The 23,069-nt window shown below is 49.0% G+C and overlaps 2 protein-coding genes across 3 annotated transcripts; both read right to left on the bottom strand.

The window, feature by feature from the left end:
- Positions 1 to 36: 36 nt before the first annotated feature.
- On the bottom strand, positions 37 to 11,318 carry LOC136358590 (mitotic checkpoint serine/threonine-protein kinase BUB1-like). Its single transcript, XM_066314465.1, has 23 exons — positions 11,223 to 11,318; positions 10,933 to 11,130; positions 10,734 to 10,813; positions 10,501 to 10,645; positions 9,973 to 10,169; positions 9,428 to 9,468; positions 9,076 to 9,170; positions 8,731 to 8,777; positions 8,443 to 8,633; positions 8,117 to 8,265; positions 7,387 to 7,724; positions 6,703 to 6,755; positions 6,058 to 6,198; positions 5,193 to 5,285; positions 4,781 to 4,871; positions 4,323 to 4,398; positions 3,637 to 3,817; positions 3,061 to 3,145; positions 2,448 to 2,671; positions 1,872 to 2,012; positions 1,197 to 1,312; positions 384 to 545; positions 37 to 259 (listed from the first exon to the last, which is right to left on the bottom strand). The coding sequence occupies exons 1-23, from the start codon at positions 11,316 to 11,318 to the stop codon at positions 47 to 49; spliced, it is 3,153 nt and encodes a 1,050-aa protein (XP_066170562.1). The 3' UTR covers positions 37 to 46.
- Positions 11,318 to 23,067, bottom strand: LOC136359733 (two pore calcium channel protein 1-like). 2 transcript variants are annotated; one of them, XM_066316634.1, is made up of 19 exons: positions 22,953 to 23,051; positions 22,770 to 22,852; positions 22,112 to 22,226; positions 20,898 to 21,026; positions 20,261 to 20,377; positions 19,414 to 19,532; positions 19,169 to 19,270; positions 18,404 to 18,530; positions 17,311 to 17,512; positions 16,464 to 16,608; positions 15,332 to 15,517; positions 15,010 to 15,074; positions 14,627 to 14,714; positions 14,353 to 14,422; positions 13,586 to 13,805; positions 13,288 to 13,378; positions 12,915 to 13,028; positions 12,406 to 12,524; positions 11,318 to 11,798 (listed from the first exon to the last, which is right to left on the bottom strand). In XM_066316634.1, the coding sequence occupies exons 1-19, from the start codon at positions 22,971 to 22,973 to the stop codon at positions 11,653 to 11,655; spliced, it is 2,259 nt and encodes a 752-aa protein (XP_066172731.1). In that variant the 5' UTR covers positions 22,974 to 23,051; the 3' UTR covers positions 11,318 to 11,652. The 2 variants fall into 2 exon arrangements, with proteins under 2 accessions (XP_066172731.1, XP_066172730.1); XM_066316633.1 differs by lacking the exons at positions 11,318 to 11,798; positions 12,406 to 12,524; positions 12,915 to 13,028 and adding an exon at positions 14,232 to 14,271 and having other exon boundaries at positions 13,294 to 13,805; positions 22,953 to 23,067.
- Positions 23,068 to 23,069: the final 2 nt, after the last annotated feature.

Below are 23,069 nucleotides of genomic sequence, written 5' to 3'. Positions count from 1 at the left end.
CGTGTCGTTATCCAGGAACCTTCAACCACAACAAGAAACAACACCCTCAGTGTCTCCAGGCTCCAATAGGGTCACATCTGGTGACAACAGGAGACACTTGCCTTTCTCCCAGGATGAAATTGTCAGGTTTGATGTCCCCGTGGATGATTTTGCAACTGTGCAACTCCTCCACCATGTGAAGGATTTTGACGGCAAAGTAGGTGACAAGGGCTTGGGGCATCACCTTCTCTGGAAGCCTCTTGAAAATGTTGATGGCATTCTGGAAGCCAGAGACACACGGCATGGATTAAGGAACAACATATTCCCCAAGAAGGTAAAAATCAGTTGGAGGACATGCTCTGAAAGAGCAGAGATGCTCCGGAGCAGAAGCTGGTGGCACTTACGAGCAGCGTTCCATAGTTGTGGAGCTCCCCCACCAAAATGCTGCCGTTGGGGAAGAAATGGGCAGAATAGAAGTGGATGTAGAGGTGGCGCACGCTGGGACTCAGCCTCTCCTGCAGCTGGGTTGCAATGTAGAACTCCCAAGGGTTGGCAGGTTTCTGGACCTGGAAGAAAGGAGGAGATTTCCTGGGAAAATCTGGGAGCAGTAAAAGCTGGAGTTCCTCTCAGGCTGGCTTTTGTTGTTGGTTTTTAATGGCAGATCAGGCATCTTCCCTCTTGAACTTAGCCCAGAATGGTTTAATTCAGGAGGGAACTGAAAGGTGATCCGGTTCCATGTTCCATCCCCGGCCATAGGACACTTCCCACTATCCCAGAGTGCTCCAAGCCCCATCCATCCTGGCCTTGGACACTTCCAGGGATCCAGAGGCAGCCACAGCTTCTCTGGGCAACCTGTGCCAGGGCCTCCCCATCCTCACAGTAATTAACCTCAGTTGATAAACTCCATGATTAATCCTCTCAAATCAAGACTTCAATCCCATGTCGCAACTCCACAAACTCTTTGTGGATCCTGGATGCTCCAAAGAAAGCATAAATCACCTTTCTGTCCTGAAGTTTCACTTCAGGGGTTAAAGAGGAGCTGTAGGACTAAATTTTGGCTTGTTCCTGAAGGACTAAATGTCAGAGAGAAGCTCCACTAAAAAGTCTCAGAGGCAGATCTGACACGGAAAGGCCAAGGATGTGTGTGAATCCACACAGAGGGAGAGTCAGACTCCAGAATTATTCCAGGAGAGCTGCTGTGGCTCAACACCACTGACCTTGAATATCACTTTCTGATTATTCCGAGGGTTACTGGCATCCAGGATGGAAGCTTGATAGACTTGGGCAAAAGCTCCTTCTCCAACTAAGCAGTCCACATGGAATGAGCTGGAACCTTTAAAATATTAACATTAAATCCTGCTTGCCAACTCCACAGAGGAAAAACAGGAGAAAAAAAAGGGAAAAGCACCAGCCAGTACAAATTATTTAATCCTAGATCAACTCTTTTCCTACAAATCTCTTCCTGCTAGGAATAGGAGAGAGCAGGAGTGCTGGACGTGCCACACACTTGACCCCAGTGTTTCTATTTTTGCCTGACCCCCTGGAAGCAAATTCCAAAGGGCATGCCCTGAAAAATAAACACTAATTTTTAAGTCCCACAGGGATGTTGCAATCCTTGTCCTACAGTGTTTGTTGACACGGGCCCACTGCTGTTCCACACAAAGCTGGAAAGCTGTGGTCCAGTTTACAGGGGAACTGGGAAAAAAGCCTCATCCAAAAGGCTCGTGCTACAAAAGACCAACAAGCCAACCCCAGGCTAATTCCCAGCCTGAGGCTGAGATCATCTGGAGATACACACACAAGGAAGCTGAGTTCCCACATACATCCGAGAAGTTTCCCTAGAAAAAGCTTCAAGAAATGCTTGGCAGTGATAAGTTTGAAGGAGCTCTTACCCAGTGAGAGTTCAGCCTTCAGTTTGATGAATGGAAGAGGAAGTTTCCACTCAAAGTAGTTGGCACAGGTGTGGAGTGGTTTCGGAAGCTCTGACAAGAATTTGCCGATCAATTCCTTGTCCCAAGGGTTCTCAACAAGGACTTCATGGAAAAAAGGGAAGTGTTTAAGCCCTGGGTGTCATTCCAAGGAGGTAAGGGGGTAACACAAGCTTGGGCTTCAATGAGCATCACTAATTTAAAGAAAATAATAAACCAAAAACCCCAGGAGGGATAAGGATATGTGATACATTCCTTGATTTTGACACTCCAGCTTTTGCACCTGCCCAGAAATCCAGAGTTTCCCAAAGTGTTTGAGCCTCTATGAGCCCAGAACCTGTCAGGATCCCAAATATTCCTGCACTCTGGAAGATCCATGGCAATGTGCAATCCAGGTACAACCCAATCCACACTCATCCCTCCTCACATCCCTCACATGGTGAGCAGCAACCTCCTCGCAGGAATCATGGAATTGTTCCTTCCAGTGCACAAAGCACTGCCTTTAGAATCCAGGGAAGAAAACCAGGGAATACTGTGTACCTGCAGGTCTCCTGTTCTGGGCTGTCCTGTCCTGCCCAGTTCCACACAGCCTCTCCTGGGAAGTTCTATCCACTCCAAGAGACGAGAAATGTTCAGTTCTGCTTTGAGCTGTCTGCTCATGCAGTCGTTGGGAAGCAGCTACAGCAATCCCCTGGATTCCAGTCCCTTGTTTCAGGATGTTACCATGAAGCCCTCTCTGTTCTGGGACATGTTCAAGAACAGGGCTACAGATTTAAGCAAAATATTATTAATTATTAACAATGTTAAAATAGTATTATATTATATTATTAACTTTGGCACTTTCAGGGAGCAAAAATATGTCTAATGCCACCATGGCCAACATGGAGGTGAAGAAAATGGAAATTTTCTTAGGAAAATTAGATTTGGTCAAGTCACTTTACCCATTCCCTAATAATTCTCAAGTTCACCAAGAGAAGAAAACAGTGGGGTTTTGGCCAGTTAAGTTTTCATTTCAATGAGGCAAAACTTAAATTTTGGAAGGATTTTTGGGACATGGTCACTAAACCCAGGTCCATTTACCACCAGAATGCTGGGATGAGTGTTGGGCAGAGCCAGTGGAAAATCTTGGAAAACTTGCAATGGAGCAGCATACCTTAACTTTTTGGGCTTTGGGTGTGGGTGCCTGTGCAGTTCTCCAGAGAATTCTAAATCCGTTTGGGGCAAATTTTCCTTACAGGCTGAACAAAGGGAGCAAGAGCAAAAATAAGCAAATCAATGTTTATTTCCCCAAAGGCAGGAATATTTGGGGTATTCTCACCCAGCAGCTCAGAAAGTTGCTGCCATGAAAACCAGAACTCAACAAAGCCTCATTTCAAATATCCAAGTTAAAATAACAGCTGGATTTCTCCAGGGAACAGATTCCAAGATTTAAAAGGGGCAGAGCAGCAGAAAGGTGCTCCCAGATGGGATTCAGCCAATGTTTGGATATTCCCAGCCCCTTGGAATGGGTCACAGCAGCAGTTGGACACACAATGCTGCTTTCTTGTCCCTCGCCACCTCCTCTTATCCCAATTAAAAATCCTCGGAGAGCTGATGAGCTGCTGTTCCACAGGGAATGTGGACTTGGAAGTGGCAGCAGTGGAAGCCACACCTGAGTGCGATTTGGGCAGAAATTGAGTCCTGAGGCACCAAATTCAATGTTTTCCACCCAAAATATTCCTTATTTTACCTCTGCCCTCCAAAGGGGGCTGGGAAGGAGCTGCCAGATAATTAAAGGGTGTGGACATGAGCTGGGCAGCTCGGGCAAAATCCCTCGTGTTGTCTGGACTGGGAGCCAGGGCTTTGTTGCTGCAGGGGCCCTTCCACACAGTGTAATCATCCCGCAGGAATTCCATGGTCCTTGTTTCTTCCTAGACAGAGAAAAAAAAAAAAAGTCAAGATTTAAAATTAAACCATCAAAATGATCCTGAAATAAAAACAAAAATCCCATGTTTCCGTAGTTGTAGACTAGGTCTGAATGTTGATAATAGTCAAAGCCCCAGCAAAATGCCAGACCACCAGAAATTGCTATGAGAGCCTGGAAAGGCATCTCTTCTATCCAAGTTTTATCCACCTCCTTGGCTATGGAAGCTGCAAGGTGGCTGCTGGAAGATGAAACATCTCTTCTTCCCCCAAACTGATGCCAACTCCACACATTTGAAAGGTGGAATTCTCCATCAATTTTACGTCAACCAACAATCAAAAAAGCTCATCCTCTTGGCAGGAAACGGGAAAAGGTATCCAGCCTTCAGCTAGGCAACATTCCTAGGAATATTATGGGACTGGGATAGAGCAGAGATCAATCCAGCCACTCTGGTAACCCTCCTAAGTGCATAAACCACGTCCAAGGCTAATCCCTGCAGGACCACCACTCACCTCTGCTGCACAGTCAGTCAAGGGATGTTCTCCAGAAGTTCTGGCCTCTTCTGGTTTGTTCTTGTGCTGTGGGATCCTGAAAAACGATCCAAAAAGTATAGAACAGCTTTTCCCCCAGGAGCTTTCCCAGGCACACTGGTCACAACAAAGGTTGGTTTGTTTTAACTTGATTTTTTAATTTTAAAGAGCCCCACTTGCAGCAATTCAGAGAAGCTGCAACAGCTCAGAGTTATCCCCAAATTCTCAAGAGAATGAAGCCTCCTAAGTACTGTCCAAACAGGGGAGTTGTGCAATCCCAAAGCAGCAACTCCTGCTTTTCTGATGCCACTCCAGGCAGCTGCCACCAGTTGTATCTGAGCCAGTCCTGGCACAGCCACAGCAAAGTCTCATAGCATGGGATCGATTTTTTCCATGATTTTTAAGGAGCTGAGCTCAGCGGCTTGTTTCTCCCTCCTTACCTGCTGTTCTCCTTCTCCTCCTCATCCTCAAAGATGGCAAATGCAGGAGTAACAGGGACAACAATGTTAGTTTTCAAACATCCACCTGGCTCTGAAAATAAAAGATAACCCTTGTTATCTTCATCCAACAAATATTATTTACACAGCCACATTCTCCCCCCTCTCTGGGCACGTGATGCTAAGGCTCCATCCAGCTGCACCTGCAGAATTCTTACTCCAGTCACCTTTCCTACAAACTCTTGGAAAGACTTTTGCAGCCCAAGCCTAGATGTGAAATCTCTCTCTGCTCACTCTTGTAAAGCCCCTGGGTTTCAGACTGGCTCAGCTCTTACAGCAAGGATTGGGAGGAGGTGTCAGTGGGAAGCAAAGGATGGAATTTCATGGACTGCAAAAATAAAAGAGCACGCAGCACCTTTCCTGCAAAAGGCTTCGAATTGTTCCTCACTGTCTTCCAGGGCAGATGGCTCTGGCAAGAGGGGCGTTTGGAACATATCCATGAGAACACCTGAGAAAGAAGGAAATAATAAAGGAATAACACTCCCAGAAAAAGAAATTTACAGAGATTCTTCCATTGTGTGGTAGCCAAATCAAATGCCAATTAACTCTTAACTGCCTTAAATGCTAATTAATGATATTCTTATAATTTATCAGCAGTCAATAACAAATTATTCCTCCCTCTTACACTTAAACACCTCAGACAACCAATCAGACATCAGGAGGGCCAATTTGGCCAACACACACTTGGTCATGGCCCTGTTTACTCCCCATCCAAGAGGAGATTCCAAACTTCCTAGGAGATCAAATTCTCCTTTAATTTCTCAGATTTTTGGAAAACTTAAATATTTGTAGGACTAATGAATGCCACAGGCTTTTTGGTTGTTTTTTTTTATATTATTATTATTTTTATTCAGCTCAGCACCAAGCAGAGCTGGATATGAACTTCCAAATTTAGTGTGGTTTAGGTCTTCACCTCCCAAACAGGTTTTCCTGAAAAAGCAGCTCAGACAACACACGCCCAAAGAAGCCTGGCAGTGATTTATCCAGGAATTTATGGAATGTGGCTGCTGGGATGTCGTTAAAACATCAATTTCTGGTCAAAATTTTGGGTCACCCAGATAATCCCAACAGACAATTAATGACTTATATGTTATTTTCCTCACTGAGTGGTGCACTTGCCCATCCCTGAACAGCTCCCTAGGCTAGAAAAGGCTCCACTAACATTTCCAGGGGAGATCCCATGGACTCGAGGCAAAGGAAAACTTTATTCCAGACCTTACCCAAGGCTTCCTTTGTGTGGACTGTGGGTGATGGCTGCACCTTGAAGGGCGTTGTCATCCCCACCACTCCTCCCAGCGAGCTGTTAGGGGTGGCCTGGGAAGCATTTCCAGAGGCAAAGGAGGAATTCCCAACTCTGGAGGCTGGAAAACACAGTGGCAAGGTCATTCCTGAAGAAGCCTGGGATTGTTTCATGAGCATTCCAGCAAAACATTCATGAGGGAAGTAAACAAAAAGGAGCACCAGCGACGCAGAATTAGGGGAGAGATTTTGGCTTGTTCAGAGATTTGTGGCAGATTCCCAAGGGAAGCTGCCCTGCAGGGCAAAAGGGACCTGGGACAGCTGGGTGGCTTCCAAGGAATTTATCTGCAATTCCAAGGAATGCTCTATCCTGACACACAAAGTGAAGCAGGAAGCTAGCAAGGGCAAACAATGATTCCCAACCATGCTCCCAAAGGATCTGTTCAGAACATAGGAACAGGGACTGGATCCATGTTCCATAGAAAGGACAGAGAGACATGCAGGGATGGAGTTTGGGAAGTCAAGAAGCTTTGCCAGGGTTGAAACTGGTGTCCACGTGCAGTTAATGATTCCCAGCTGGGAACTGCCACACCAATGGCACCAGTCTCCATCCAAAGGTTCTTTACCTTCCTTCACATCCACAGCAGGAGTTAATCCAGCAGATCTCTTGTTAGAGGACCTTCAGAAAAAAGTCACCACATTACCTTGGAATAAAAGCTATTCAAATCCCTATTTCAACGAAGCGAGAAGTCCTTTATTATAAAGATCCCCCTGGAAAATTTCTCCTACAGCTGTCAATAACCTGGGAGGGAACAGAGTCCTTTTAAAAGGTTAAAATGCATGAAAAGCCCTCCTTGGACACAGTTTGCCTCCATGGAATTCCAGAATATGAGTGAATAACTGTTCCCACCTTGGCCAAGTCCACTGAGCCACCCTTGCTTTGCCAGCCTGGGTTTCTCCCTCTGCCTCCCCATTTTCTGGCCAAGTCCCACAGCAAAAGTGCAGGAGAGAAATACCAGCACTTTTTAATCTTTCTCTTGGGAGTGGGATTTGCAGGAGAGGATCCTGGGGTTTATTCCCAGGCATGCTGGGGCCAGCCAGGCATTACACACCAAATTTCCTCTTACTGCAATCAAACCACAAGATAAAAGGAATTAAATGTGGCCATGAGGACCAAGTTTGACCTAAGTTTAATAAATAGTGGTTTTAGGTCAGGGATTTTTTTTTTCCAGAAGGGGAAGGAAGGCTTATTTTTAGCTAATTCTCTGTGTAGACCCTGAGGACACAACCACAGATGTGTTCACACTCACAGTTCTCCTCTGCTCTGAGGCAGAGCCGGGTCAGGATGAGCCCGTTCCTGAGCTGGAGCAGCACTGAAAGGAGGGTGCAGCAAACTCTTCTGGAGCCCCCCAAGCTCTGCCCGAGCTCCAGCTGGGTTCTTCTCCTCCAGTGCTTCCCAGGGAGAGGCGGTGGGGATGTGGTTGCCAAGGGGCTTCACTGGCTGCAGGATGGGAGCGGTCGCTGGTGGTGCCTGGAATTGGGGCTGCTCAGGCACCAGAGCTTGGCACTTTGGCACATCCAGTGCCAGAGCAGGTGCCATCCAGTTCCCTGGCACCTGAGATGTGCTGGGCCTCACGGGTGGGGGCACCTTTAAGGATGAGAAATGTTCTGTGACACCCAAATTCCCCCCAAATGCAGCCATTCCCGTTTTCTCTACCAACTCCACGTGACCAGAATGTAACAGAACCTGTAGGTTCCCCTCCAAGTACAGCCATTCCCATTTTTCCTGTTATTTCCACATGCCCAGAACCCAAGAGAACTTCTAGCTGCATCTCAAACTAAACCATGGCAAAGCAAATCCACACTTTGGGGTGAAACCTCGAAAATCTGAGTGTTGCAAGTTGTGCCGGATTTCCACACTGATATTGCAGCCTCAACCTCCAGACTGGGTCAACAACCAACCCTGGTTCCTACAGCACGGCTGGACTTTGTGGGATAAGCCCAGGTAGAGCATTCCTGTCCATCCCAGAACTCACTCACCACCCTCTGGTTTGGCTCAGCTGCTGGTTCCAGTCTTGTTTCCTCCAGGCTTCTGGAGAGCTGGGTGAGCTGATCCAGCTTCTGCTGCAGGGCTTGGAGTTCCAGGACTGCCGACTCCTTTTTCCTCATGGAGTCTTTCTTCTCCTCCTCTAAGGATGAAACAAAGGTATTAAATGAATACATACGGCCTGTATGACATGCTGATGGCTCACTGTGCCTCCTCTCTCCTCAGGAGAGACACCACTAAGGTGGCATCGAAAAGAGGAGCCCAAGGGATGAGCTTAACCAGGAAACAGCCATTTGGAGAGCTGCAAAAAGGAGGATACCCAATGCCTGCTGCCTCCTGAGGAGCTCATATTTCCTGAAGTATCTCTTGGCCCTCAGCTCCTCAAAGGAGAGCTCGGAGTCCTTGCACAGGAGCAGGTTCTTGTCGTACATCGGGACCTGCTCCCACCCCGCGGCGCCCGACAGCGGCTTCGGCACCACCTCGGACTTGGAGATGTAGGTCACATAGTTCCTGAGGGGAAAGGAAGGAAAGGGCCAGGGTTGGGGAATTTATCCCAGGAGAGAGAGAATTTTCCCCACAGTGGGAAAAGGACCACCCAAGCACTTACACTTCTTTTCCAGCAGCACACGATTGAGAATCGGCAGTATCTAGACCCTAAGGCAGGGAAATAAAGCAGCAAAAAATTAAATTCAAGCAGCGTAACTGGCACAGAATCCACTGCTAATGTTATTCCTGTGATTCTGGGAATGTGTCAGGCCACTGAGTGTGTCCCAGTGCTTCCCAGATGAGACATCACTATGAAGGTGTGATGCTTGCAGCAGGAAAACAGCAGCAAAATAATTTCAATATCTGTTTTGAGATACACCAGATACTGTCACTCTACCCTTATTTAGCCAAGCTCACCACCCTAAACTCTACATGAAACATCTTTCCCAAGTAATTCATAATTTACCTGATTTTTGCAGGGATTAGGACTTGAAACACCTTTTGGAGGAACCATTTGATTTGCGGCATGGGAAGTCTGAAGTGGTTTTACAACAGCAGCATCTGGGACAGAAAATATGATGTAAGTATTTTTCACTCATTAATGAGTAAAAAAATTGTTCGCTCCTTTGTGAATTTTTAACTTGAAACACTGGAAAATTAATAACTTGAATACACTGTCCTTAAGAATTTTTCATGTAAAGAGGGAAAATAAAGTGGTTTCTACAGGGAATTTGTTTTCTTCAGTGACAAAACTTACTCATTAAGGCAAAAAATTCATTTAGTGGAGCTACAGATCAAACAGGACTCTTCATCCTCACCTTGCAAAGGAGGATTCTGAGGACCATAACTCTGCAGGGAGCTAAATTGCAAAAAAACCCTCAGTTATTACCACGAAATCACCTGTCTCTCACCCTTCCCCACCTCCCAGCAATCTTGGAACTCCTTGTACAATCATGCCATGAAATGTAACATTTAAAAGCACCATTTTTACTGTATATGGACATCTCCACAGCTGAAAGACTGAAAAAGCCTTCAAGAGGCAGCAGGAGAACAAAACTGAGTATTGGTTTTATGTTTTACATTACATTTTACTTTCGTTTTTTTGCATTTAGCTTTCAAGAATTAAATGCTTAACCCCAAGACTCAGCTCAAGCATTTGCTTCACTCTGGGATATTAATTTTTTTAATATACATCCCAAAACACTCAATAAATATTCAACAGCATGAAACATTATTAAGTTTAAACCTCCATTTTCCAAAAATAAGCACACAGGAAAAAGAAATAGTCAATCACATGCTACTCATGGTTAATTATGAGCACTGTGAGTCCTGAGTAAATGAGTAGAAGAGGCCCCAGAGTTACCAGTGGAGCTGCTGCAGGTTCTCCTGGGGCTGTGCCTGGTTGAGGAGCCCTTTCTGGAGCACAGCTCCTGCTCCCTGCACGTTGCCTTCCTTCAGCAGCAGCTGAGCCCAGGCCAGGTAGAAATCCGAGGTCTTGGTTCCAATTCCCTGCCCGTACAGGTACTCAAAGTACTGGCAAGGGGAAGAGATGAACTCTGCCTGCACGACAGAAACGCACAAAACCATCAGCATTTCCAAAACCATCCAAGGGAGCTGCGGATAAAATTAAAAACATTAGAATTTCTTATCACAGGAGAGTGATTTTTTTTTAAGGATAAGAGAAGTTAAGGCAAATCTCTCTCTCCAAACTACACAACTTTAAAAAAACACACCCTTGGTTTTTTCTTCTGAGCCCTCTGTTCTGCAGAGGATCGGAATTCCTGAGGCCTCCTGCTCCTTCTTTGCAGTCCCAGAAATGCCGCGTGAATAACTAAGGGTAACGTAATTCCCAGAAAACCAGAAAAATTCCCAGAAAACCCGAAAAACGCACCAGCTTGACGCAGTAGCTCACAAAGCGCGGGTCCTGATGGTACCTCTTGTCGCCCACGAACACCTTCACCAGCTCCTCCAGGAGGCCGGGCCAGCGGCTCTGCTTCTCTTGGAGAGGGAGACATCCCTCTGCCCACTGCAGGAACCTGGAACCATTCCAGAGTCAGCTTCGACTCACAGGGAAGGGACGACTCCTGGCCAGGGATGGGGCACCCCGATCCAGGCGTGCCTCACCTGTCCCACGCCTCCAGCGGGTCGGGCCCTCGGTAATTCCGGATCTGAGCCTCGTAATTCCTGCAGGGAAAAGGCCGACATCACGGAGGGTGGGAAGCGCCCGGGGCGGGCGGAGGCTCCTCCACCCGCTCAGCTGCGGGGCCCAGGGCAGCCCCCGATGCCGCTTGCCATCCCGGTATCCCGTTCCCACCGCGCTCACCGCCAGAGCCCGTCCATGCCCGCGCTTCCCAACCGCTCCCGCTGATTCAAACCGGCCGCGCGCGGCCCGCGCCGCCTCCCCATTGGCCAGCCGTCTGCCCGCCCCGCCTCCCCATTGGCCCGTCGCCCCATCGATCACACGGGAAACCCCGCCCTCCATCCGCGGGTGCAGTTCCCCTCGTGGCCGCCGGATGGCGCCCTGGGTACACGCGAAGGCAAAAGGAATCGCGAATTCCATGGGAAAGTCTGGGCAGCACACGCGGCGCCCTGAGAGAGAGGAGCGGCCCTCACTCCTATCCGCCCCTCCTCATTTCCCATCTCCACGCCCCACACGTTATCACGGAGCGGCCGCAACCCTCTCCCATCATTAACGCGGAGGCATTCCATCGTTTTTCCAAACTGCGGAATTTATTGTGCTAAAGAACCGCTTCGTTCAGCATACACTGGGGTCCAGAGCTGCATATGAAAGTGCTGCGATACAAATCCAGTTATAAGTAGTTATTCCATAACATACTGCCCATGGCACCATCCCTCTCTGGGAGCAGCCAGATACTCCATCTCCCGCCCCACATTCCACACGTTTATACGAGACTTTACATGAGATAGAGCTCCTTTACAGGACAAAGCTGTTCGTTCCCACCGTGAAAGCCGGGCCCCACGCGTGGGATCAGCCAGGGAGCACCTGGACAGCCGGGAATCAGCTCCATTCCCTGATCCCCCCTCACGCCACGCTCTCAGAACTCAGGTTCCTGGGAACAGCCGAGTTGGGGGACAAGTTTAGGATCTCTTCAAAGGAAGGGCCTTCATCCTCCAGGGGTATCTCTGCCTCGAACATGCGCTGAAGCAAAGCATCCACTGTCCTGTATCCTGGGGGGACAAGAACATGCCCTATAAGCACCAGATGTGCTCCTCTGGATACCCCGAAGGTTTTAAAACCGACAAGAAAATGCACCAAATTACACTCCCTATTGTTCCACCCCATCTGCTTTAAGTAGTCTGAGCCCTTCTGGAAGATAAGGCCATTATTTGGGATTTTAAGCCCTTCTATTCTCACACAATTAAAACCTGAGGTACAGCAAGAAAGCCAGAAGGCAGAAAATAGTCACCGAGCCAGAGGAAAGGAGGATACGGTCACCCTGTGATCCAAGGCAGCAGGAATGCTAAGCCCCCAGAGGAAGGAGAAAGGAAAACAGGTGTCTTGGCACAGCACAACCTCGGCCATCAGTCTCCAGAGGGAAGTTCATGAAGACAAGGAGCACAGAAGGGCTGAAGTGCGAGAGAATGTGCTACAGAAGTAAAAACAAACAGCGAATATCAAACGTCCATAGTCATCCCGAGGTTTCCAGGAGGGCCAGTATCCCTTTTATAGCCCCAAGGGAGCAGCAGGGCTTGGGAGCTTCCCCAGGAAGGACGCCTTGGATGCCTTCCCCAGCTGGGAACCTTGGACCTGGACACCCTGGAGGGTCACACTTACGTTTGGAGGCAATTTTGAACATCAGCCTGTTGCTCTGTGGCTTCGTTCCACCTTCCCCCTCAAGCTCGTGCTCTGCACTCTCCATGTTGTCAACGAGCTGTTCATGCTGGAGCTCATCCCTGCACAGCAAGGGCCAGGAATTACCCTGGGAAGGGGGCACATCCTACTCTGGGAGCCCAGCAGTGGTGGGCTCTCAGTGGAGGAGGACAAGCACTAGCCACGGTGTTATTTTCCAGCATCTTTCCTGTCCTCTGGGCTCGAATTCTCAGCTGGAATAGCCACAGGAGGCAGCAAAGCCAACACCAGTGGCCTTCTACCGGCACCTAAACCAGCAGAGGAGCCAGAATTTCATGAGAGGGAAGAGGAATCTTCATTTTTCGGGAAGATGAGCCAGAACTTTGTGACAAGGAAGGGGAATGGCAACTCATACCTCGATAGCACAGAGGTTTTTCCCTCAAGAGTGGCGCAAAATTGGCCACATACAGCACGGGTACATTTGGGGGGCTTACTCTTGAACTCCCATTCCCAGCTCCTGGATTTTCTGCTCAATGGCAGTTTCTACTTCACTCTTCTCCAGGGAGTACTCCACAAAGAAGGCTTCCAAGATGAATGACACAAAGATACTGCAAGAAACAATGAGCAGAACTGAGGCAGCATTTCCTCACTTGCATTGACCGTCTCAGTATTCCCAGGCTCATTTCCCAGTGCTCCACCCCCTCCAGGTCAGAGCAGCACCCAGTGGGGACAAGAATGCAGCAGATTCCTCTAAACACAGCCCACCCATCTCCCATGGGTGACACCAGGCCCACTAGCAGCTCCCTGCCAGGGGCAGAGCCTCTTTTCCATCTACAGCAGAGGAAATCATCCCAAAAAAAAACGTACTTGACGATGATTATCACCATCACAATGTGGAACGCGATGAAGTAGAGCTTGGCAGGCTGAACCGTCACATTGGCAAATCCATTAGCAAAGAGTAGAGTGGGAGTTAAGGGAAAAGAGGGAAGGAAGAGCTGAGGGAGGAACCAGGAACCCAGCAAAACCCTCTGAGGGACCATCTCTGCTGCCTGCCCGTGTGCAGTGCCAGGAGAAGAGAGTGGATCTGAGAACAACACGTTCTCCCACAAGGACCATCAAGCCTAACTCCAAGGATCCAGCTGGGAATGGACACCACAAAGGATATCGTGCCACTGGTTGACCACGGTGAGCTCCATGAGGACGATGAAGGATGAGGCGAAGTTGTTGAAGTTGTTCTTGCAGTACTTCCCACGGGCAAACAGGGAATCCTTGAGAGCTGGATTCCCACATTCCAGGGCGTGAGGAGCATTGGAGTTGGCCGGGAAGTACTGGATTTTCCCGTGGAATAACTCCATGCCAATGATAGCAAACACACAATACACAACCTGGGAAGAGAAACCCCATCACCTGCTTCTCCAGCAAGCTGCAAGCCCCAGGGCAAGCTCAGCACCCCAGCAGGTTTTCCAATTTACACAGACACAGCAAGGGGCTGGAGGGCAGCACAGACTCCGAGAGCCCCAAGCCACCCAAGAGCATCCACCAAGCAGGAATAATTAGCCAAGAACTACAAACACATGAATAGGAAATATTCCCAAATCGTAACAGAAGCTCATTTTAAGAAATAATCTTAAATCCAGGTTTCTCATTCAGGCTCTTGCCCAAACCATGGTTTGATTCCTTATGATGCAAAGCCCAGGCTGCCAGAACACCCCACGGATCCAAGGAGGATGTCCTGATCCAGGAAAAAGCAGGAATGCAGCCCCTCTGCACCCTTTGCTTGCACAATGGCCACGATTCAAACGGACACTTACAGCTCCAAGGGCCTGCCATCCAGGGAATTGCATTTATCCCCTTGGAAACAGCACAAGTGTGAGATTTAAGACATTTCTGTGAAACTGGAGTGCTTTGAGCCAAGACACCAGGATTTCTTACCAGAGTGAGCCCACCAAAAGTCAGCATGGTCGGGACAATGTTTATCAGGGTGTTCATGATGACCTGGAACCTACAGAGAGCCCACATTGGTTCTTGTCACACCCTGGCCACCACATCCCCAGAAAAAGCCTCCAAGAATGGCTGCAGCCACTGGGCTCATCCCAGGCAGGCCAGGACAAGGCCTTGGGATGCTTTGGGGGGTGGCTAAAGATCAGCCTCTGGCACAGACTAACCCCTCCTCAAAAACCATCTCCCACAAAACTTTCTTCCTCACCTCTGAATGCTGTCAACAATCCGGATCAGCCTGAGGACTCTTAGGATGAACACTATGTCCAGGATCTGCTGGCTGTTGTACTTCAGGGCTGAATAAAAGAACAAAAATATTTTTATTACGAAAATAAAGTCAGGAAGTATTCGGATAAAATGCTTTCATTTGTTATTATTGTGTCCTTGTTAAACACTATAACAGGGAGCTAAAAAAAAAATAAAAAAAAAATAAGAAAAAAGAAAAAAGAGGAAGACTGGGTTAGTTCTTAGAAACCCTCCAGAAATTCCTTGTCTGGTCACAAAGCCTCTCAAGCCTGAGGTGCTGGCAGCAGAAGGCTGGGGAGGACACCAAGATTCCCAAGGCATGCAGGCTGCTCAAGCTACACTTACTGGACTTGAGGGTGGCATTGAGAATCGTTGCAGTCAGGGCAGCAAAGATGATGAGAGTATCAAACCTGGCATGAGGGAAGGCACTGCTGTTAGATTTTGGGGGGACATGAGTGTGGTTTAAACAAGGAGCAACCTCTGCTCCTCTCAATCAGGACCAGGCAGCCCTGGGTCAGCTCAGATTATGGGCACATGGGAGAGCTTTGTCACAACATCCTCTGGTTCCTCTTAAACACACCCTGGCACAGGAGTTCAGAGCATTTCAGTCCTTGAGGAGCTGAGCACAGCACTCACCAGGCTCCACACAAACTTCCAGCCCACTCACCAGTTCCAGAACTGGGTTTTGCCAAAGAACTCCCTGGGTTCGTAAGTGTAGACCTTCAGAAGGATCTCGATGATGTACAGAGCAAGGAACACCCACTCTGCATAGGAAATGTAGGGGCTTTCCTCATCCAGAGCAATGAAGATGGCATTTATCAGGATAATGGCATCGTAAGTCCAAACAAATGCCCTGCAAGAACCAAGAAAGATCAGCCTACAGCTCCCAAGAAGGTCAAAGTCATACAGTTATTTCAGAAGCTCTTTGCCTCCTCTCAAAAATCCTTTACCCATCAGTTCTCCCCAAATCTGAGAGTTTAGGGGAGTCACTGAAGAGTTTAGTTTTGCTCTTGAAGTCCAACAGAGAATTTGCTTAACAGGTCCAGGAAAGTGATTTTTCCATATCTACTCAGTACTGGTGAGGCCACACTCGGAGGTGCTGAGGGAGGAACCAGCTGGGCTCCCAAGTACAAGAGGCCTGAACACACAAAGCTGGTGCATTAAAGGGTCACAAAACTCACAGAAGGACAGGACAGCAGAGTATGATGTATTGGGAGAGCTGGGGTAGTCCAGCCTGACTGGGAGAAGAGTCAGGAGCAGCTCCTGTGCATAAATACCTGATGGGAAGGTGCAGGGAAGATGGAGCCAGACTCTTCTTAGTTACACCCAGTGGAAGCACAAGAGGCAAGGGGCACAAGTTCAAATGCAGCAACTTCCACTTAAAGACGTTGCTTTGTTGTTTGGGGTTTTTTTCATCAGGGGATGATCAAGCACCAGAAGGGGTCGCAGAGAAGTTACAGTGCATATCCTTTGGGGATACTCTAGACCCAGCTAGGATAGTCCTGAGTACCCTACTCTGGCTGACCTTGCTTGGAGCAGGGGAGTTCTACTAGCCCATCCCTAGATGCTCCTTGCAACCTCAGCTATTTTGAGATTCTGGGAAGGCTCGCAGGTGAAAGAGAGCTCTAGAGAAGTTCCAGATCTCCCAGAGCTGATGAGGCAGCAGGACACAGCTCTGCAGCAGAGACTGCTGAGGTAGGGGCAGATCTGAGTGCAGCACTTTGGTCCTGCATGGCAGGACACAAAGCACAGCCTGTCCTGCCCAGCAGCACAGCCAGGTGAGCCCTGTCAGAGCTCACCTGTGCCTCACGACGCTGCGCAGGAGCCGGCTGGGCGCAGATCCATAGAGGGCAGGCACCCAGCGTGCCAGAGGGTGCCTGCGGATCCTCAGCGTCACCACCTGGATGTTGAGCAGGTCTGCCAGCTGCACGAAGGACTTCTTGTCTGCAGCAGAGTGTCACATGTCAGCCTGATCTCATAGCAAACAAACAGTGCTTGCTAAATGCAAATCAGAGCCCACAGGGATGGCAGTGATCTGGACTTGGTATCTGCTCCCAGCAAAGCCAATCCCAGAGTGCTATCTACCACAAGAGGCTGAACTTGGAATTCAGCTTCTCCTCCCCATTCCTGGGGAATTTGCTCTAGCCACAGGCTAACAACACCACAGAACAATTCAGAATGACCCATCTCTCCCGATATTCCCACTCCAGATGACTGTGTGGGGAGCCACGTTGCATCTGATAACAAGGGAGGCTTTCCACATCCTCTGCTGAGGACAGGAGGTCCCACATGCCATGGAAAGCTTGGCCTGATGTCAGATGTCCCCTCGCTGTGTGTGCGACATGGGCTATAGCACAGGCAGCAAGAACCACTTTTTAGGACTCCAGGAATCTGGAGGGAAACAGGAAGAAGGGCCTGGAGCTCCTATTCCTGGAGGTGCTCTAAGACTGGACATGGCACTCAGTGCTCTGGGCTAGGTGACAGGATGGGGAGCAGGCACTGGTTGGACTCCATCTTGGAGATTTTTTTCCAACTTCAACGACTCTGTGAATCTGAGTCCCTCTGGGGCCATTACAGATCAAAAATCCCAATGCCAAACCCCTTGAAGGATAGGCTCCTGGCTCCTCCCCAGTCCCCACTGCTCACCTATGAACCCTTTCTGCTCGTCATCCGAGATGCGAAGCAGCAGCTCCCGGTGGGAGCTGCTGGTGTCAGGAGCCACCAGCTTGACCAGCTGCTTCCAGCGGGCTTCCCGAACCACGAACTGCTCCCCTTCCTCTTCCTTCAGGAGGTTGAAGGCCTCGATCATCTTGCGGCGCTTCATGTAGGCAAGTTTACGGATCTCGTTCTAGAGAGCGCGTCAGGAGTCAGGCAGCTCCAGGTGCCCTTCTCCCTTTCTTTAACAAATAAACTCGTTTTCACAGCAAGAGATGCAAGAAGGGAATGACACTGGACACAAAGCACAGCACAGTTAGAGTGTGTGTGTGTGTGGGGTGGGGTGAAGAAGTAGTATTTAACAGGCAGCTGTGGGTTCTCCACACAGGGCTCTGGAAGGATCAACAGACTGCTGGATGTTGGGACAACACTGAAAAACCGGAAGGAAAGACAAAGGGTAGTGTCAGGCAGGAAGCAGGTGGCAAAGATCACGGGATCTGCACGGCCACAGAAGGAAAGAGGATGTGTTCACACATGCTTCCCATCCACAAGTGAATCTTGCTGAGAGCAGGGGTGAGGATCCTCTTCTGCACATCACTGAGCAGAGGGACATCCAGCACTCTGCTTCCTGAGAAAGATCCAACCCCCTCATTGGAGCACCCAGGAATTCCAAGCTCTCCCCCTTTGATCACAAGTCCCAAACTGCCCCTACCTAGAGTAGAACAAAAATTCTGATTTACTCAGACCTCCCATTTCCAGTTCCAATCCTTTAAGAGCACATGCAAAGATGCTGTGCAAAAATAGTTCCCTGCATGGAGACGGCATTCTAGAACTAGGACTAAGCCTCCGAGATAATGCAAAATGTGCTTTTTATCTGTTGGAAACACCATAGAATATTTAATTCACTGTCAACAGCAGAACTCCCAACAACCCCATGATATGAAGAGTGGGTCTTTGCTTGTTGCTTGCAGAGCACCAAAGGCAAGAAGCTGTTTCCCCTTCTCAAGGCTTTCCAAGGGAAAGCGAGAGGTTCCTTACAGAGAACAGCAAGAACCCACTGGTCAGCAGCCCCTCTAGGCATTACCTTCAGGTGTTTCTTGTAGTTGTTGTAGACCACAGCCAGGAAGAGAGACATGAAGATGTAAGTGTTGATGATGACAAAGGCGATGAAGAACAGGGTGTACCAGGAGCTGAAGTCAAACGCTGGCATCCTGGAGAAGGGGAGAGGGATTGCTGCTTGCCAGACTGATGAACAGGGAAAGTGAGTCCACGAGGAAACAGATTCCCACATGGATTTCCAAGCGCCATTTTGGACTGCCAGATTAAACTTGTCAGATAAAAGCTAAAAGCTGCATTAGCTCAGCTAGAGAACACCTTTCTTCTGCTGGGTTTTCATCCTGGTTCGTCAGGCCCTGACTGAAGGGGTGCAGAGGACAGCACAGAGATGAAATCTCTGCCAGTGTGGCCAAATTTAAGAGCAAACATGAGGCAATGCCTCAGCCATATGCTAGTTTTTGGCCTCAGACCCTTGCTGCATGCAGATCGGCTTTTCGACTTGCTCTTGGATGAACAGCATTTTATTTCTCAGTTTAAATTCCCAGGGTCCCTGTACCATCCCAGCTGTGCTCAAGATATTGCCAGCACACAGATGAGCAAGCCATTCCTCCCTGTCCTACTCTTGACAGCACGTTCCCAGCACAAACTACAATGGGAACCCAGAAGAGATGGGGATGAAAAAGTCCAGCACCCACAGAATTTTAACTCTTCTCTGCAAATTAGAAGCTGCACGGAGAGTTCTGAGAACACTATGAGAGAAACAGATCTCATGATCTACATGTGACATCCATACATGACATCTGGGCTGTTTGCTGTTGTCACCAGCACGTAGAGGTCAAACACAATCTCCAGGTAGTTTCTGAAGTAGGGCAAGCCTTCTGCTGTATGGAGATTCCTAGGAGAAAGAGGACAGCCTAGAGTTAAACACTGGGATCACATGTCCCACAACAGGAGCGGCACTATCAGCAGTGCTTGCATTCCCTAGGAATTGTTTGGAGTGTGCCCAGAGAATCCCAGGAGTAAAAGAAGTATCCACACCTCTCTCCAAACAGCTTCAAGGCCATGAGGGAGAACATGAGGAGGCTGAACATGAAGAGCAGGAAGACGTAGGTGATCTCCGGCAGCGTGTTGCGGATGCTGCGGAAGGCCCTCCGGATCTGCCAGGGACAAGGGAAGGTTTCAGAGGCAACACGGCATCCCTTTTTCCCCCTCACCACCCCATCTGGATCAAAACCCTAAACTGCAAGGGTCTAGAGGTGCAAGAGTCCCAAGCCTTTTGTCCTTGTCCTCCAGAGGGGATCCTAGAAGGAAATGCCCCAGCTACACATCACAGTGAACTCAGGAGCCAAAGGAGAGAGGGCGCCAGGGCAGCATCTCTCATATGCTGAGATATTCTTGCTGCAGGGAACCAGCCAGGGACAGAAATCCATCACTCCAGGCCACAAAACACATGCTCTGAGCACAAATGTTGAGCTGCTCCCTCCTGCCAGGCCTCCACAGCACAGTTTATTCATTTGTAATTCAGGATCAGACCAGTCTTGGACAGCAGGACAAAGATCTCTCCATGCTGAGAGGAAATCAAGAGTCCAAATCCAGACTACAGGTTTGAGAACTCCGTGACACTTGTTTACCCAGGAGACTTCCAGAAATCAGTAACCTGATCCCTGACTCATGGAGATACAGGGGGGTTTTTCTGTGGTACTGTGTGAATCCACCCTTCTTCTCACCTCAAATTATTGCTTCAGGCCACTTCTGAAACAAACCTTCTCTCACAGGACCCTAAATTCTGCCATAAACCCTTTCTGCTAAATCCCCTGGATTGTGGAAAGGAGCAGGCTGTCCAAAAAAACAGGCCCCTGGACATCTCAGCAGACCTCCTCCTTACCTGGCGACTCTCTGCGAAGTTGATGAGGAAAATGGGCCTCACAATCCTCGACCATCGGATGCTCCTCACATCATACATCCTGAGGACCCCATATATGGCCAGGTCTGTCAGGGATAACTATAGGAGAAAGAAGAAAAGCTCCCAGAAGTATTGCTGAAATGTGTCTAGATAGTGAACAATGTTCGTTGATAGAGGAGAGGTGCACATGTGACAGGTTTGTGAGAGCTGGTTGGTTTGGTCATGGCTCATGTATGCCAGGTCTAGGATCCCACAGAAGTGTGGGAATACACAAGACTGAGAGTAAGACAGACTTAATTAGCATAACTAGTCTGGTGACTAGGATGCTATGGCAAGGACAAACAGAACTTTGAGCTTATGAGAAGATGGGATTAAAACCTATTTAAGGGAAAAGATTCAATCAACCCCCAGAGATAAAGACGTTGTATAATGCATGAGGTGCTTGTATGAACTTCTAACCTAATTATTGTAGTAGAAATTATTAACCTCACTGAAATGGTATACAAGACTTGGAAAACCTGAGTAAAATCGAATTCTGATCATGAATCATTCCTCCCATCTCTCCGTCAATCACTGATACATAAGGGGAAAAAACCAACCTTCCCTGGGCCCAACTCACCAGGATTGCCACCATGATGCAGATGTTCTTGGTGTCCTTCCAGAATACGTTGTGCAGGGTGACTTTGGCAAAGTGTGTCAGCCGGCCAAGGAACACCAGAAGGCACAACACCTCCAGCACTGACGTGGCCTGCAGAGAGAGCAGGGCTCAGTCAGCACAACCAGGAGCAGCAATATTCCTTTTTGCACACTAAAAACCCAGCAGAGCAATATTTTCAGGCTTCCTTTTGTGGAATTCCCTGCCACAAGCAGGTTAAAGCCAGCAAGTCTGTGTTTGCTTAGGACTCAAGGAGTACATCTTTCACAATCACAGCAGTGCAGGACAAATAAAGGCTGCAGAAAAGTCTGGCCTAAAGTAAAACTTGGCTTCTACCCTTCCCACATGAGGGCTGGACTTGAGTCCCAAAGAAGGCTAGAATTGGTCTCTGAGATGAAGAACAGCAGCAGCTTTGTCCACAGTCACATGGGCCATTGCTGGTGGCCACAACGGCTCCTCACAGTCCATGGCCAGCTCCTGTGCCTTTTTTGTCCCCATTTCACACAGATCACAGAATTATAAAATCATAGAAACAGCCCCTTGGCATGAAGGGGACCTTAAAGATGATACCATTCCATACCCTGACACGGGTAGGGACACCCTCCACTATCCCAGGTTGCTCCAAGCCCCATCCAACCTGATCTGGAACACTTCCAGGGATTCTGGGGCAGCCACAGCTTCTCTGGCAAACCTGTGCCAGGGCTTCACCACCCTTGCAAGGAACAATTGCTTTTTAATAACCTATCTAATCCTGGCTTCTGGCAGAGGGAACCCATTCCTCCTTGTCCTGGCACTCCAGGCTCTTGGAAGTAGTCTTTCTCCATCTTTCTTGTTGGCCGTTTCAAGTACTGGAAGAGTCAAATTAGGTCACTCTGAAGCTTCTCCAGGCTGAACAACCACAATTCTCTCAGCTTTTCCTCACAGCAGAACTGTTCCATCCCTCTGACCAACTTGGTGGCCTCCTCTGGACTCACTCCAACTTTCCATGTCCTTCCCGTGCTGGGGACCCAGAGGTGAATACAGGACTCCAGGTGAAATCTCAGCAGAGCAGAGGAACAAAGATATCCATAAAAACATCACCAGCCACCGTCTCTTGGCACCTCTGACAACCACTTTGAAGCAAGAAACCCTTGCTGGCTCCAGCCACCACATTTGCTGCTCCTACACCACAGACTCACCAGAAGGGGGAGCGGATACACAGCAGGTTCCTCGAACAGGGCAAGGGAGAGGTTGAGGAAGATGAAGAAGTAGGTAGCTGTTCGCATCATCCAGTGGTTGTAGAGGTGATAAAGCCTGGAGAAAGAAGGCACAGGCACCGTAAATAGAGGCTACAAGGCACATCCCCAGGGCATCACCAAATGCATCCTGGAAAAACAGCACTTGCTGTCCCAAACAAACACTTCTGCCAGAAAGGAATTTGGCAATGTTTCCAAATCAGTCTCAGAGTTGATGGATACTATACTGCCTTTCAGAGCAGGATTAAAAAATAACAGAATACCCAGTTCTACCCAGTTCTGTCCCTCCAGCACCTTCCACACAGCTAAGGGCTGACCAAACCTCCCAAACTCTTCATTCCCACACAGTGGGAACACTTCTTCCCACTTGGAAGAATTTTCGTTAGTTATATTTTCTCCCCTCCTGCACACCACAACTTTTTAATGTCATTTCCCACCTTCAACATACAGATGTGCTGAGCCCCATTTTTTAAGTCCAGTTTTCGGCACTCCACCCGTTCACCCTTAGCACCCCCGAGTTTTCCCGGCTGTTGCTGTTTAGCCACGGATGCGGTTGGCTCTCCACAGGTGCGGTTGGGGCGGGGGGCGCATCCCCCCTTACCTGACGGCCTCCGGGGAGGTCTTAAAAGGAATATTCCTGTTGTACTGCGCATCGGAGACAAACGCTGCTGCCAGCAGGAGATCCTGGGGGAAACACAAGGCAGTGCGTGAGGAGCTTCGGGGGAAACTGCGCGGAGTTATTGAGGGGAGGGAGAAGGGAGCGAGGCCGGCAGGGTCCCGGTACCTGCGCGGCCGCCTCGGCCATGGCGAGAGCAGACGCGACCCCTCCCCGCCCCGCCGCCTTTAACGGGCCCGGTCCCGCCCCCGCGGCGGCGGAAGCGGGAGGCGGTGCCGGGATCGG

Source organism: Sylvia atricapilla, chromosome 3 (assembly GCF_009819655.1).
Source record: "Sylvia atricapilla isolate bSylAtr1 chromosome 3, bSylAtr1.pri, whole genome shotgun sequence".
Taxonomy (NCBI): Eukaryota; Metazoa; Chordata; class Aves; order Passeriformes; family Sylviidae; genus Sylvia; species Sylvia atricapilla.
The sequence above is the reverse complement of the archived record's forward strand: the minus strand, read 5'-3'. Positions and strand labels throughout refer to the sequence as shown.

What these genes read in the sequence shown, in the direction of transcription:
- LOC136359733 (XM_066316634.1), bottom strand. Translation starts at nt 22,973, where the DNA reads ATGGCCGAGGCGGCCGCGCAG. An exon ending in CGAGCAGAAAGGGTTCATAG is followed by an intron (nt 16,609 to 17,310) that starts GTGAGCAGTGGG and finishes ACTCTGCTGCAG; the next exon opens with ACAAGAAGTCCTTCGTGCAG. An exon ending in CTTTTGGTGGGCTCACTCTG is followed by an intron (nt 13,806 to 14,352) that starts GTAAGAAATCCT and finishes TTCTCTTCCCAG; the next exon opens with GTTGTGTATTGTGTGTTTGC.
- LOC136358590 (XM_066314465.1), bottom strand. Translation starts at nt 11,318, where the DNA reads ATGGAATGCCTCCGCGTTAATGATGGGAGAGGGTTGCGGCCGCTCCGT. An exon ending in ATGAGGAGGGGCGGATAGGA is followed by an intron (nt 11,131 to 11,222) that starts GTGAGGGCCGCT and finishes GCGTGTACCCAG; the next exon opens with GGCGCCATCCGGCGGCCACG. An exon ending in CCAGAACAGGAGACCTGCAG is followed by an intron (nt 2,013 to 2,447) that starts GTACACAGTATT and finishes TTTTCCATGAAG; the next exon opens with TCCTTGTTGAGAACCCTTGG.